General features: G+C 43.0%; 1 protein-coding gene across 2 annotated transcripts in view; it reads left to right on the top strand.

The window, feature by feature from the left end:
- LOC119822025 (minichromosome maintenance complex binding protein) overlaps positions 1–15,736 on the top strand; it is a 50,550-nt gene that overhangs the window by 21,736 nt on the left and 13,078 nt on the right. The window contains exons 6-10 of one of the 2 annotated variants that reach the window (XM_038341115.1): positions 2,455–2,599; positions 5,682–5,833; positions 7,369–7,469; positions 14,006–14,178; positions 14,775–14,898. In XM_038341115.1, coding sequence (XP_038197043.1) covers positions 2,455–2,599; positions 5,682–5,833; positions 7,369–7,469; positions 14,006–14,178; positions 14,775–14,898 — 695 coding nt within the window. Of the gene's footprint in view, positions 1–2,454; positions 2,600–5,681; positions 5,834–7,368; positions 7,470–14,005; positions 14,185–14,774; positions 14,899–15,736 lie in introns of both variants that reach the window. The other variant, XM_038341106.1, reaches the window with a different exon arrangement.

Here is a 15,736-nt window from a genome sequence, read left to right as displayed (position 1 = left end):
GCCTCTTTTCGCTGCTTCTAAAATATTCTTTCTATTTTTAGCCTTTTAACTATGTTGTGCCTGGGTGTGGAGTTTTTGGTTTGGGAGTTTGGGGTTCCCCTGCTCTTTTTGGGGGGAGACATATACTTCTCTTAGTTGGATTTTGTTGAACTTTCCAGTTTGTGGATATTTTTCAGCAACAATTTTAGTCATTTCTTCAAATATTTTTTTCTTTTCTAATCTCAGTACATGAAACACAGACTAGACTGTATGGGCGGCTGTGTGTGCCCAGCTGGAGTTTGTTTGTTATTGTGAGCTCTGGGGAGGCAAGCACTTTACTGGCTGAGCTCTCTTCCAGCCCCTTTGGGGAATGTCCATCACATATTATAAGACTATTCTATCTTTTCTTTTGACAGCCATCTTTTCATTTGTGCTTTTTTTGTGTTTTATCCCGTTGCTAGAAGTCGAGCCCAGTTCCTTCGAAGTAGGCAAAACATTCCTCCACAGAGCACACCCCAGTTATTGTTTTGTTTTATTATTTGATATATCCCCCCTCGTTTTGCTTTAGTTGAATTGTTAATGTTAACCCGAGTTCATGGTCACTGAATTTTTTTCTCCATCCCTGGTTTATAAGCAATCACTTGTGTCTGTGTGTGTTTCTGAGGGGTTTGGGTGGGGGCAGGGTCAATAGAAGTAGTTTGAGTTTTTGTTGTTTTTTTTTTCCCCCTTGTTTCACATCTTTTATTTTTTGGTTTTTCGAGACAGAGTTTCTCTTGGAGCCTGTCCTGGAACTAGCTCTTGTAGACCAGGCTGGTCTCGAACTCAAAGAGATCCACCTGCCTCTGCCTCCAAGTGCTGGGATTAAAGGCGTGCGCCACCATCGCCTGGCTCACATCATTTATTTTCAGATCTTATTTTCTTCTGCTTATTTCAACGTTTCTCTTTCTCTGTGAATATTCCTCATCTGTTTGCTCATCATCTCTTTTTTTTTTTTTTCCTGGCAGTTACCCTGTAGATCAGGCTGGCCTTGAACTCACAGAGATCCCGCACGCCCTCCTCCCCTCCCCCAGTGCTGGGATTAAAGACGTGAACCACCACCACCCGGCTCTACTTTTTGTTTTTGAGATAGCACTTCAGGTCACCTAGCCTGGGCTTGAATTTGCCTTATCTCCAAGGATGGCATTAATTTCTGGTCATTCTAGCCCTAGAGAGCTGGGATTCCAGACAGGCACCACCTAGGAGCGGCAGGGAGTAACTCAGGGCTTTATATTCCTGCTGGGCAACATTCTGTCAGCTGAGCTGCACTCCAGCTCTGCCCTGTAACACAGCGAGTTACCTTTCGGTTAAATCCCTGCCCGCTAATTCTGTTATCTCTGGGTTTGTTTGCATTGATTTAAAAATCTGATAGCAGGTCTGATTTTCCTCTTTATCTGCTTAACTACTGTTTTATTATCTGCTAGAAAGCAAACATTGTGGTAGTGCTTTGAGTTTCCTGCCTTCAAAAGGGTTGACTTTGGCTTTGGCAGTTTGTATGCTGGATAGATAGCATTTTTTCTTGTCGAGGAGTGGTGTAGAAATTGATCAAGATGGGTAACAGAGTTCCTCTGGTTCCACAGACATAGCCCCTAAACGACCACACAGGCTGTGCCAAGCTCTTAGCTGCCTGCGATGCTCTGCAGGTCCATGTGTGGTGCTTGCGTGCACAGTCTCCCTTTGAGTGCTCTGCTAGACCTTCAGGAATGAAAAGCTTGAGTTAGAATCTGCAGCTTGGTGCTCGGCTAAAGATCAGAATTCCTGGGTCTTGTGTCTACAGCTGTTCCTCTGGATACTCTTTTGTAAATTTCTGCTGCTTCTGTAACTCTGAACTCTGGGCTTTGTTTTCTCCATCCAGCAAAAGATAGACTGCCACTCATCTTTGCTACAGTTTGGAAGGTCCTCCTGCAGCCAGAATGATATGGAGTTTTTCCTTGGGTTGTGTCTCCTAATCAAGGATTATGACCTTAGGTTCATTGTTGTCCACTGCCTGAGGACAGATACTTTATCTGTGTTGTCCAGTTTTGTTGTTTTTACCAAGAGGATGTGCAGCATAGAGAAAAACCTCTTATTTCATAACCCAAACTGTCTAGCCTCCTTTCAGAAGTGTTTTAGGATCTGAGAGTTGACTCAGCTATTAAGAACAATGGCTGCTCTTGCAGACCTGGGTTTGGTTTCCAGTATCCAATAGCTGCTCAGAATGGCTTGTAATTCCAGGTCCAGGGAATCTGACATCCTCTTCTGACCTCTAAGAACAATATATGTATGTGGTTTACAAACATAATTTTTAGACAAACCACTCAAAAGAAAAATAAATAATTTTTTTAAAAAAGTACTTCCTTTAACTGAATTGTCAAATTGGTGATGTTTTAGAACCGTGTAATTTACATAATTTAGGATAATCTGGTTCAAGATTATTGTCTTCTTAACCTTTTATTTAACGCCTATGTCAATGCAAACCAAGCTCGAGTCAGTCCCTCGACTTCCTATACTCCCAGTCGGCACAAGAGGAGTTATGAGGATGATGAAGATATGGACCTACAGCCCAACAAACAGAAAGACCAACATGCAGGTGCCAGGCAAGCAGGTAATGTGTGCTTTCACCTTCCTCCTGACGTCAAAGTTCGCTTTCAGGCTTGTCCTCTGACATAGTTCTCTATCTGGGAGCTGTGTGGTGTGAGAACCCTCCTTTCACCTCATCATCGTGGGATGGTGTTGGTCGGAGTGACGCTCGGGAGTAGAACTTTGCCCTTAACGTATAAGGCCCCTGTTTCCATCCCTAGCCACTTTTGAGCATTATTACAATGAGTTTCCTCTTGGAAGCTCTGCTGGATGCTTTTACTTTCAAGTGGTTGAATGAAGGAGATCTTTTACTGTCTCGTAATTGTTATCCCGATTCTTGAACAATAGAAAGCATGGTGTATGCTCTATCCTACAAGTGACTTAGCTGAAACCATCCTTTCTCGCTTTCCTTTTGGAACTACAGTATTTCTGTTGATTTTTGTTGTTGATATTGTTTGTTTTGTTTTTCAGGATAGGGTTTCTCTGTGTAACAGCCCTGGCTATAAATTTGTGGAACTAACTCTGTAGACCAGGCTGATCTTGAACTCTCAAACTCACAGAAATCTGCCTAATTTTTTTATTGGGGGTAGGTGGGTGGGAAGGTGTTGTGTTGTTTTTCTAGACAGGGTTTCTCTGTGTAGCTCTGGCTGTCCTGGAACTCACTCTGTAGTCCAGGCTGGCCTCAGTCTCAGAGATAAAAGAATTAGCTATACTTAAGAAAAATTGAACTACAAATTCATCCTGCAGTTTCACACTTTTTCCCTTGATATTTCTGCCCCCCCCCAAAAAAAAAAGATCAACAAAAGCCAGGTGGCAGAAGGCATATGCCAGAGGCAGACAGATTTCTGTGAAATGAAAATATTGAAGTTAATATTTTGTTTGTGATCTTTTGCCTGCATGCCTGTCTGTGTATCATGTGAATGCTCTCAGAGGTTAGGGGTCCCGGAACTGGAGATAGGGGATGACTGATAGCCAGGTCCTCTGCAAGAGAAGCCACTGTTCTAGCCCTGGAACTGTTTCTAGACCCTGAGATTAACTTTTTTTTTTTTTTTTTTGGTTTTGTTTTGTTTTGTTTTTTTCGAGACAGGGTTTCTCTGTAGCTTTTGGAGCCTGTCCTGGAACTAGCTCTTGTAGACCAGGCTGGCCTCGAACTCATAGAGATCTGAGTGCTGGGATTAAAGGTGTGTGCCACCACCACCCAGCTAGAGATTAACTTTTTATTTAAAAAAAAAAAGTATATTTTATTTTATTGCTTATTTTTAAGTTTTTTTTAAATATTTATTTATTTATTATATATACAATATTCTGTGTTTACACCTGCAGGCCAAAAGAGGGCACCACACCCCATTATATATGGTTGTCAACCACCATGTGGTTGCTGGGAATTGAACTCAGGACCTTTGGAAGAGCAGGCAATGCTCTTAACCTCTGAGCCATCTCTCCAGCCCTTAAGTTTTTTTTTTTTTTTTTTTTGTTTTGTTTTGTTTTTTTGAGGCAGGGTCTTACTGTGCGGCACTGGCTGTCTTGGAGCTCACTGTGTAGAGGAGGCTGGCCTCAGACTCAGAGATCCTTACACCTTTGCCTCCAGTGTGCCAGGATTAAAGGCTGTGTTACAATGCCTGGTTAAGATTGTATTTTAAATACATTTCTCCCTTTTCCTCCCTCCAAACCTACTCTTATACCCGTCCCCGTTCTCCTTCAAATTCATGGCCTCATTTTCCTCAGCTGGTATTTTGTGCATTTATGTGCTTATATATACATATGTCTTCCTAAATACAACCTGTTGGATATATACAATGTTGATCGTATGTATGTTTTCAGGGATGACTATTTGGCACTAGATAACCAATTTGTGTGCTCTTCCCTGGTGAGGGCCAGCTCTCTGTTCCCAGTTTTACTCAGTTGTATGTAGTTCTTTGTGTGGGATTGAAGTCCTCTGGGCTTTTTTTTTTTTTTTTTTTTTTTTTTTTTTTGGTTTTTCGAGACAGGGTTTCCCTGCAGTAGAGCCTGTCCTGGAGCTAGCTCTTGTAGACCAGGCTGGTCTCGAACTCACAGAGATCCGAGTGCTGGGATTAAAGGCGTGCGCCACCACCGCCCGGCTCAGTCCTCTGGGCTTTTATCCCATGCAATTTAGTGTGCTCATTGGTGTCCTCCTTGTTCAGCTCACATTTATGTAGTCATATTGGCGAGAGTTTACAGGTGTAGTTTCTGATGTTATTAGAAGACACAGTGTCACTGCAAAGTCCCCGATCCTCTGGCTCTTAAAACTTTTCTGCCACCTCTTCTAGAGTGTTCCCTGAGCCTTGGGTGCAGGAGTTGTTTTGTTAGATGCGTCCATTGGCATTGGCCTCCACAACTGCATTTTGATTGGTTGTGGTTTTCTGTAGTGGTCTTCATCTGTTACAAGAAGTCTCCTTGAGGAAGAGTGAGACTACACGTGTCTGCGGGTGTGAGGATATCTTCTTATAGGTTGTTAGTACGGATTAGTGCTGCTTTAGTAAATCAGTGGTTGTAGCTTCTCCTTCAGGAGCTATAACTTCACTAGCACTGAGTAGTTAACTAGGATTCCAGTACCAGGCTTGGTCTTCTTGTTTCCAGAGAGGGTCTTAGGTCCGATTAGAGCTGTTGGTCACCACCAAGGTGTGTGTGCCACTACTGCCCCCTAGGGTTGTCATGTTGTCCTGGTCGTGCATGTGGTTCATAAGTGTCATAGCGGGTGGAATGAAATGAACTTGTAAAAGTACTGACCTGAGTTGGGCATCATAGCTTGATCTGAAATCCTAACACTAACGCGACTAAGACAGGAGGAAGGCCTCGAGTTCAGTGCCAGCCTGTACTACATAGTGAGACCCTGTCTCAAAAAAAGGAAAAGAAACAAAATCCTTCCAATATGTTTGATGAAGTATTTGTTGCTATTTCACAGTAAGAAAGCAATGAAATATTTTATGTGTCTATCTTTGTTCTGGTCTAAATCAAATAATGTTATTAAAACTTGACATGAGCCTTTTCAACTCATAAACATGATTTATGTCAACATGAAAAGCACTTTTAGAATGTTCTTTTCTTTGGGCTTAGAAGTGACCGCATGCAATGCTGTTTGAGTCTAGGGGGCCTCGGTGGTCTTCACTGGTGCGGAGAGCCAAAACGCTTAGAAACTGAAGCTTCCACTGGGCAGCAGTTGAACTCCTTGAACCTCTCTTCCCCATTCGATCTGAACTTCCCCCTGCCAGGAGAGAAGGGTCCTGCCTGCCTCGTTAAGGTACAGCCTTTCTTAGTTCTTTCCACAGATGCTTCTACCTCAGAAATGAGGCATTAGAAAAGCCTCAGCATGTCTACAGGCTGTGCTGTCCTCTGGAGGCTCTAGAGGGATGGAGAGGGCATTAGAAAAGCCTCAGCATGTCTACAGGCTGTGCTGTCCTCTGGAGGCTCTAGAGGGATGGAGAGGGGACAGGATCTGGTTTGCTGTGTCTTTTCCTTGGTCCAGCTTCGAGAGGCTGCCTGCATTCCTTGACTTGTGACTTCTCCATCTTTAAGACAGCAACACTGTGTCTATCTGACCATTCTTTTGTAGTCACATTTCCATCAGAAAAGGTTGTCTCTTTGACACTGAGCCCACTCCAGGCTATCACCACCTCAGGGTCCTTGAGTACAACTGCAGGTTTCTTTCCATGTGAGGTCGTGTACTCAGCATTCAGAGATTGTGCTGTTGTCCATCTTGGGGCTCCTTATTTGGCTGCCACAACATTCTTAAAGAAACTGGCCAGTGGGAATCTGGTGTGGTGGCATATGCATGTAATCCCAGTGCTCCGGGAATTAGAGGAAAGAAAGGTGGAGAATTCAACCCATTCTGAGCTACATAGTGAGACCTTGTGTCTTAGTCAGGCTTACGTGGCCATGATGAAAACACAAGACCAAAAGCAAGTTACGGAGGAATGGGTCTATTTAGCCTACTCTTCTATATTAGTTCATCATCAAAGGAAGTCGAGGACAGGAGCTTAAATAGGGCAGAAACCTGGAGGCAGGAGCTGATGAAGAGGCCATGGAGGGGAAGTACAGTTTACTGGCTTGCTCCATGAGGAACAGGCTTGCTCACCCTGCTTTCTTATAGAATCCAGAAACCACGAGCCCAGGGGACAGCCCCACCCACAATAGGCTGGATCCTTCCATATCTAACACTAATAAAGAAACATGCCTTGCAGGCTGCCCATAGCCCAGTCTTGTGGAGGCATTTTCTCAACTGAGGTCCTTCCTCACTGCCGAACTCTGTCAAACTGACGTGGATGCTAGCTAGGCAGCGCCCCTGTTCACAAACCAAAGGGATAAAGTCATATTCAAAAGTGGACCCGCCTTTTAAATTAGTATCTACTTCCTTCTATGTCATTCTGTTATTTACCTTTCAAAATCCACTTCTCACTTGTATTTAAAATAAAGGGTGTTGCATCACATGCCAGTCCTGCCATTCTAGAAGCTGAGATGAGGAAGATCAAGAACTCAAGGCTAGCATGAGCTACAATAACATGACCCTGATGCAAAATCAAACTAAACTGTTTGTAGTGCTTTAAAACATCAATTCCCACACTTGGGAGGCAGAGGCCTGAGGATGCTCTTGAGTCCAAGGTCACTATTAGACCAGCCAGGAAGGCTCTGTGGACATACCTGGCTCTGGTTTAGCTTTTGCCTGACTGCCGGCCTCTGCGGGAGTGTGGCTGTTCACGTGCTTGCTGACTTTGCTGTCTCACTGGCAAGTACCTGGTTATGTCATTCAGTGTTAACCTGATTTTGTGTTGTTGTCAGGTCTATGAAGACTGGGACTGCTTCAAAGTCAATGACGTTCTTGAGTTATATGGTGTGCTGTCTGTAGATCCTGTCCTGAGCATACTGAATAATGAAGAAAGGTGAGTCTGTTTGTTGGGTTTTCTTTGTTACTTTTTCGTTGGATATAATTTCAAACAGTGGCAGAGAGTTAGAAAGAACGTCCTTTCCTGTCTTCAGATAGATACCAGTTACACCACCCGTGCCATGCTTGTCATTACTGCTCTCTGTGCTCTACCCTCATCCCATCCTGAACCCTCGGCTGTGGAAGTAAACGAGGCACAGCAGTCTTCCCAGGGCTGTGCGCTGACGCCCGAGAGTGTCGTTAGTGTCCATCACTCAGTGAGGGTGGTATTGCTTGTCCCGTGAGCGCTTTTCACTTTGTCATTAGTAATTTGAAAGATACTTTTGTGCATCTCAGCATCTGTTGGCTTGTGTTGTCTCTCAGAGGCACTTCATTAACTTTGTCTCTGCTACAGTAGCCATTTTCTACGTGTCCCTCCTACAGTTGTTTTTCAAGTAATTAATTTCTTTATGTCAGTATGAACCAATGAACTCTCATTCTATTCAATATCAGCATGTATTTTGAGATTCAAATTTTCCTAGATTCAGCTAGTAGGAGCCACAGTGAGCAAACTCTATGCACAACATACTTTCTTTTGGCCACCCTATGAGCTCTCAAATCACAACAAAGAACCTTATTACTTATGAGTGCTTGGCCTTGTCTGGTGCTGTCCCTCTAGCTCGTCATAAACTTATTAACCTGTTTCTATTCATCTGTGTTTACTTCTGGGCTTCTTACCTCTCCTTCATTCGTATGTCCTACTCCGTGTCTTGCCTGGCCCTGGGTATTCTCCTACTCTTCTCTCCCTCATTCTTATTTTCTTTTCCCTTGACCCTACATCCCTCCTTCTACTTATTCCCTGCTTTTCAAGCCCCATCTATCTCTCCTCTGCCTAATTATTCAGCTTTTTTATTAGACCAGTGAGGTGCCTTAGGCAGTCAAAGCAACACATCTTTATTATAATTAAACAAATGCAGCATAAACGAATGTAACACATCTTTGCCCTAGTTTAAAGTAATATTTCACATTTCCACCTCTTGTCCAAAAGGAAGGGTTTTAGCTTTAACATAGTAAAACTATATACAGTAAGAACAATTATTAGGTAAGGATTACATTTACAGTATCAAGTCCATTTGTATTTGGCAAATTCAGAGAAAATATTATTTATCCTATCTTGGTGAGTCCAGAGGTTTGTACCTAATTTACCTTCTATCATGACTAAAGAAACCTTCAACTATAACTATCTAGTCTTCAACTGAGTAAACATAAAGTACAGTGCAAGCCACTTCCAAAAACTATAGAAACGGCAGAAACACCTGGCTGTGTAGACGGTCACCCGAGATTCCTTTGTCACATCGGGGCATCCATCTTTGTTTACAGCCCTAGAATATCTGGTAGCCTTTTCTATGAAGCAAGAATTTTGAAGGAAGGTCCTGCCATGTTTTGGCAAAGTTCGTCAGTCTTTTCCCTTTGTGTCATCCCTGTCCAGTCTATGCAGCGTACTGTCAGGAATCACAAGGGAAGTCTTGTGCAGCGTACTGTCAGGAATCAACAGGGAAGTCTGTGCAGCGTACTGTCAGGAGGTCAGGCAAGGGAAGTTTTTTTGCCCAAATGTCTAGCTTTGCCACAGTGAAAGCAAACTCCATATGGAGATTCTTCAATGTCCATCATCCTTTCTGAAGTAAATTGGTTCTGCCTGAAGCAGACATGTCTCACTGTCATGAAAAGCCCTATGCTAACAAAATATATGAAATGCCATAATTTGTAGGTTTTTGAAGTTTTAGAAGATCACCTATCTTTCTAAAATATATGTTTAACCTTGAAAATATACCTAATATGACTACAAGTTTGATTTTTTCCAAGTTTTGTATTGTAGATGACCAATTACTTATCTGCATTTCTTAATTATACATTGCATTTTAAATGAGCTGCATAAGCACAATACCCCAAACAAGAATAGAAACATACATACAGTATAACAAAAATAACTTTAAATTTGTATTAATATATCAAAGTTCATACCAATGTACAATATTTGAGGTTAATAGTTGTCTTTTTGTTCTATATTCCTGTATCTCATTTTTTCACAGAACCCTCTAACTAACCTCCTTTTCTTAGTTTCTTTTCTTCCCATGATCAATAACAGTTTTGCAACCCAACTCCCCTAAATGATGACAAATATCTATAACCCACCAAATGAGCAAAAAAACACCCACTCTACCTCTTGGGAATGTGGGCATTGTGTTCTCTAGACAGCTTCCTGTTGTCTGAGGGTGATGCAGTCCTTTGGGGAAGCCTGAGAAAATTGAGGTATGGTCAAATTCTGGGAGAACTAGCTAATACCGTTGTGCAGTCTTGGAGCTGCCTCATGCAGAGGGACCAGCATACACGACACCTGCCTTGTAGCTTTTCTTGTTTTTTTGTTTTTTTTTTTTTTGTTTTTATGTCTATAGCCAAAACTTCAGGAGGTCTCCTCCATCCAACCTGATCTCTTTTAACCTTGAAGGAATCCTTAGCCTTTGTTTGCTGTGGATTCACAAGCATGACCTCTTTCCCAACGCAATGCAGTCTCTGGTTTCCATTTTAAAGTTAAGAATCCCTGAAGTAATCCAGGTGGTTTAACTCAGCAGACCCTTTTACACACAGTGTCCTCTCAGTAGCTGTTGTTCTCATCAGCATTCCAAAAATTCAAATTCAACAAGCATAATACTCCCTTGTATTCCCATCTTTATGTGACTTATTTTTATACTATTTTACTCTGTCTATTTATAAACTGTTTTTTTCTATGGCTGTCTATCTATACCCATATTTTTTTCCCTTAAGCCTATGCACATTTAAACACTGTAACTGTGTGTTTCTAGCCTTATTCTGACTATGTGAGCCAAACCTTGCTGTGCAGCTCTGTGCTGGTGAGTGGCTCTACCCCACTCATGTCTGTGAAAGCTGAGCTTTATTTCCCCACGAGTGTGTCCTACTGGGAGCTGCAGCTAATGACCCCAGCTCTAGAAGTTGGTACCTGCACAGTGGCAGGCATTTTTACTTAGCTTTTTGCTTCTGCTTAAACCTTCTAGCTACTCAGGTGCTTGAAATCCGTAGATCTCTTAAAGGAGCCCATATTCCCACACCCCCCCCCCAGCTTTCTCAGGGCCTGTACTGGAAATTCAGGCCCCATGTTGGGCACCCAATGTAGCAGACTTTATTTGACTGCTAGCCCCAGATCATTGACATGGAGATTTACTATTAGTTATGAATGCTCAGCCTTAGTTATGCTTGCCCACCTAGCTTAATCTGTTTCTCTTCATCGGTGTTTACCTCTAGGCTTTATACCTTTCTTTCATTCTATATGTTCTACTCCATGTCTGGCTGGCAGGTGGATGTATCCCTCTCTCCCTTGTTCTCCTCATTTTCTTTTCCCTCAGGAGCCCTCCACTTACTTATTCTTTCTGCCACCAGCCCCACCTATCTCTCCTCTGCCTAGTTTTGACTGTTGAGCTTTTCATTAGTCCAATCAGGTGTCTTAGACAGGCAAAGCAACACATCTTTACATTGCTAAACAAATGCAGCATAAACAAGTGTTTGCCTAGTTAAAGTAACGTTCCACAACAACTGTAGGTCCTTAACAATCATAGGTAACCTTACATTTTCAATATTTATTTTCTGTCACATTAAGCAACTTGAGCTTTGTATTTACCTGCTTATTATTCTTTAGTTTTTCCAGGAAGGCATTTCCTCTGGTAAGTAATTTTATTTAAGTGGAGTTAAGTACTGATAACTGGGTTTGGTTCAGTTTTGGATCCTAGTGATGGACAGAGCTAGGAAGCTGTTATCTTTCTGTTCTTGTACCTGAGCTCTTCCACTTATAAAGAGAGTCACTGTGTGGCTCGCAGCTGTGGCGTTCCCATCACGTGCACTGGGCTCTTCTGTTCTATATGGAGGTATTGTATCATGCTGGGAAGTATAGCTGAGAAGAAAATACTCATCTAGTGGCTAGGACATACAAGACAGGGAGAAGAAAAACCCAGTTCCATAATCTCCCATCAGGCACTCTGGTTTTCTAGAGACCTCTACTTTTCCCTGCTTCTTCAAGGTTGTGCCATCTCACAGGGCTTCATGTGATCCCATCTGTCAGTTGTTACTCTCAGTGCCTGTCCTCTGGGCTCCTGTTAAGAAAGTGGATGTGGGAAGTCCTCCTGAATATGTGTTGCTTTTATTGGTTGATAAATAAAGCCGTTTTGGCCAATGGCTTAGGTGTATTCCTAGCTAGCTCTTAGATTTTAAATTAACCCATTTTTATTAATCTGTGTATTGCCACAAGGCTGTGGCTTACTGGTGCGGCATGTTACTCCTTCGGTGGCTACGTGGCATCTCCTCAACTCTGCCCTCTCTTCGTCCATCCATCCATCCATCCATCTCTGTTCAGATTTCCCGTCAGGCTTTACTCTGCTAAGCCATTGGCCGAAACAACTTTATTCATCAACTAATAAAAGCAACACATATACAGAAGGACATCCCACATTAGAAAGTCTTCCTGAACCTGTAAATTCAAGTATACTCTGCTTGATTCATTTGGAGTTGAGTTTTATGGAGGGTAATAGATAAGGATCCTCACATATTAACATTTTAAATATATTTCTATATTTTCTGTGCAAAGCTATGAATTTGTTGTGCAGGTGATACACATGCATAATACCAACACTTAGAAGGCTAAGACAGAAAGAATTGAGTTCTAGACCAGCATGGACCATGTAATGTATGTAGCAAGACAATCTCCAGAAAGAAAAAGCTGCGAGTTCATACGCAGCCAGCACACGCTCCACCACTCCAGTTGTCTTCCTCCTGTGGTCATATAGTCATCGTCTCAGTGCCTTGTTCAGTTCTACAGCGCGCACAGAAGGGATTACAGAGTTGGGGAGCGGTGCCACTGTGGCACGGCCATTGTCTGTTCCAATGTCTGGTGTTCTCATTTGTTGTCTTTAAGACAGCACGCCACTCTGGACCAGGCTTTCCTCCGACTGTGTCAGTCCTGCCTTTGCGTGCTGAATGCTAGGGTTGCAGGTCTACGCCAGCACACCTGCGGCTGTGCTCTTTTGTTTCAGAGGGAGTCTTTGTGTGCAGGTGCTGCCCTCTGCAGCGGCCCACGTGTCTCTCTTGTCCATTTAGATTCTGGTGTTCATTTCATGTAGGTTCATTTGTGTGGTTACATTTCATTTCCCAGCTGTTCTTCACCCCTACAGAAGTAGAGGGCTGTGCTACCCCAGGAGTGTCTTTGTGTGTTCCCAACCCCTGGGAACCTGAGTCCTAGTCTCTGACTTTCCTTTGAGAAAACATGTAGCTACATATTTCATTCCTACCCCTTTATTTGTTTGATAAGGGATGGTATAGTTGTGTTTTTTCCATTTTTAAAAATTATATAATGAAATGTGGAAATCTAGACCTTGTTCAATCTTTCCTTTTGCCAAAGGGAAGGAAGGACTGGCACCGTCACACCTGCAGGAGACTTGCTGGATGCTGCGTGGTCATTGGCTTTCTACATACACTTAAAAATATTGGAAAAAGCCAGGGATGGTGGCGTAGGCCTTAATCTCAGCTCTCAGGAGGCACAGGCCGGTGGACCTCTGTGAGTTCAAGGCCAGCATGGTTCTACATAGTGAGTTCCAATACAGCCAAGACTACAATAGTGAGACCCAGTTTCAAAAAAGAAAAGGAAAAAAAAAACAATGCAAAAACATTGACAAAAATTTTCCCCCTCAAGACAAGGTTTCTCTGTGTAGCCCTGGCTGTCCTGGAACTCACTCTATAGACCAGGCTGGCCTCAAACTCATTCACTGTCTGCCTCTGCCTCCTGAGTGCTGGGTTTAAAGGCATGTGCTACAACACCCAACAGCTTTCCTTCTAAATTACTTGATTTCTGAGGCTTCTTGATTCAGAGGGGAGACTGGGGTAGACTTTGTGAACTGTGAGATCTGATGGAGTTTGTATGTATAGTGTTGACGTTGTGCATAGTATAGTCGAAGACTTTACACATTTTAGTCATTTGTTCAGTGGCTGCAGAGTGAGTCTATCATATTTGAATTGATTAGCAAACCTCAATGTTCACACCATTTTAATCACTTGCCCACACTTTGAAGTGAGGTGGAGCATCACATAAGAATAGAATTTAGCAAAGATCATTAGCAAGATAGAGATGAATGAGTCTCCACACTCAATAATAAGCACTTGTGGCTTTGGAGGAAAGGATCCCAGGGTTGTGATGTGATGAGAATTCAAGGAACCCCTGATTTGAAATGATCTTGTGAATGACATCCTCTGTCGTGCGCATGACACTGTTCGCTCACTGAGTTGAACACAATGGTCCTGGGCAGTAGAGGACACCCGTTGTGCTGTGCCATCACCCAGCACTTCTGAGTGATAAAAAACATTTTAGATTGAGGGACCGCATTCTGCCTTGGGAGATGGAGAATCCCATGAGCAGGATTCTGAGTCTGTCTTCAGAGTTCTTGTTGTTTGTACTTCTTTGCTATTTGGTATCTCTAAACAACATCTCCCTCTCCACAGGGATGCCTCTGCACTGCTGGACCCCATGGAGTGCTCAGACATGGCAGAGGAGCAGAGGGTGCATAGTCCTCCAGCTTCATTAGTGCCAAGAATTCATGTTATTTTAGCCCAGAAGCTGCAGCACATCAATCCTTTGTTACCCACTTGCCTTAACAAGGAGGAGAGCAGAACCTGTAAGTGTAAGTGTTGGGCCCATGAGTGGCAGGCAGTTTCACCTCCATGTGGGCCATAGTCCCTGCTCAGCAGAGTGAGTTCTCTAGTAACGTTTGTGGCTTTGCCCCATTTCCTCTTCTATTAATTCTGTCATTGACATGAAACCTAAGGTCAGGTGGTGGTAGTGCACGCCTTTAATCCCAGCACTCGGAAGGCAGAGACAGGTGGATCTCTGTGAGTTCGGGCCAACCTGGTCTACAGAGAGAGTTCCAGGACAGGCTCCACAGAGAAAGTCTGTCTTTTATTTGTGGGGGGATGTAGAGCATGCATGTGCCAGGGCGTGCATGTGGACGCAAGAGGAGAATATAAAGAAGTCACTCCTCTCCTTCCACTCTGTGCGTCATTGGATCAAACTTAGGTTATCAGGTCATTGAACTTGGTGTCAAATGCCTTTATTTTCTGAGCCATCTTGCCCACTCTAATAATGGCCTCATTTGTTGACGATTATTCTAAGTCCATGCTCACTGTCCCCAGAAATGTAGTGTTCCTTCCTGCTCTTGCACTGGTGCAGAGCTGCCATGCGTACTCTCATTTCCTTTACTCCTTCCTTCTGCAGTTGTGTCCAGTTTCATGTCTGAGTTGTCTCCAGTCAGAGCAGAGCTGCTTGGATTCCTCACTCATGCACTCCTGGGAGATAGTTTGGCTGCAGAATACCTTATATTGCATCTCATCTCAACAGTGTAAGTGCTCTCCTCTTCGTGGGACCTGAGGTGTGGGGTAGAGAGTGGAAGGGAACAAGTGTGGCTTCAGTTGTTTGTTGTAGGTGTCAGCTCCATATTCAAATGGGATTTTTTTTGTTCCATAGAACAAATGTTGCACCAAATACAGATTCTTTTTCACCTTTTCTTAGTTTCACACAAAACATTTTGATTGTGTCCTCTTAGTAAACATTAGAGGCAAGATCAGACAGTACATGACTGATGAGTGAAACGAGCTGTTGCATCTTTTCTGCATTCTTTTCCGCCTTCTGTATGGGAATGTAGCTTAACCCAGGGTCCCCTTGTGCGTGCCCACACCATTTGTATTGTACTTCTCCGGGCTTTGCTTTTCAGCAGTGATACTGTCTTTGTTTCTTTTTAGTTTGTATGTTGACTTTATCTCCTCCACACACACACACCCTTTTTTCTTTTTTTTTCTTCTTGAGATGAGGTTTCTCTGTGTAGTCCTGGCTGTCCTGGCTCTTGCTCTGTAGACCAGACTGGCCTCAAACTCAGAGCTCTGCCTGTCTCTGCCTCCTGAGACTATTAAAGCATGTGCTGCCACCCCCCAACAGGTTTTTTTTGTTTTACTTTAAAAGGTAATGTATCCTAATATCAGGAAGAAAATTGCCTGCTCTCCCATGCCAGTCTCTTCCCATTTACTACTTGTGTGTGTTCCTTGGTTTATATCCATGTGTTATGTTTACTAATGTGGGTGTCACTTGTGGTTAAAACACAGATCTTTATCTTGTTTTTTTCCATTTAATTTTCTCTCTTTGTTTTGTTTTGGTTTGAGTTTTCTTTTTTTTTCTTTTTCTTT

Source organism: Arvicola amphibius, chromosome 1, assembly GCF_903992535.2.
Source record: "Arvicola amphibius chromosome 1, mArvAmp1.2, whole genome shotgun sequence".
In the NCBI taxonomy this organism is placed as follows: domain Eukaryota; kingdom Metazoa; phylum Chordata; class Mammalia; order Rodentia; family Cricetidae; genus Arvicola; species Arvicola amphibius.
Note: the sequence above shows the minus strand (reverse complement) of the source record. Positions and strands in the feature narration are given on the sequence as shown.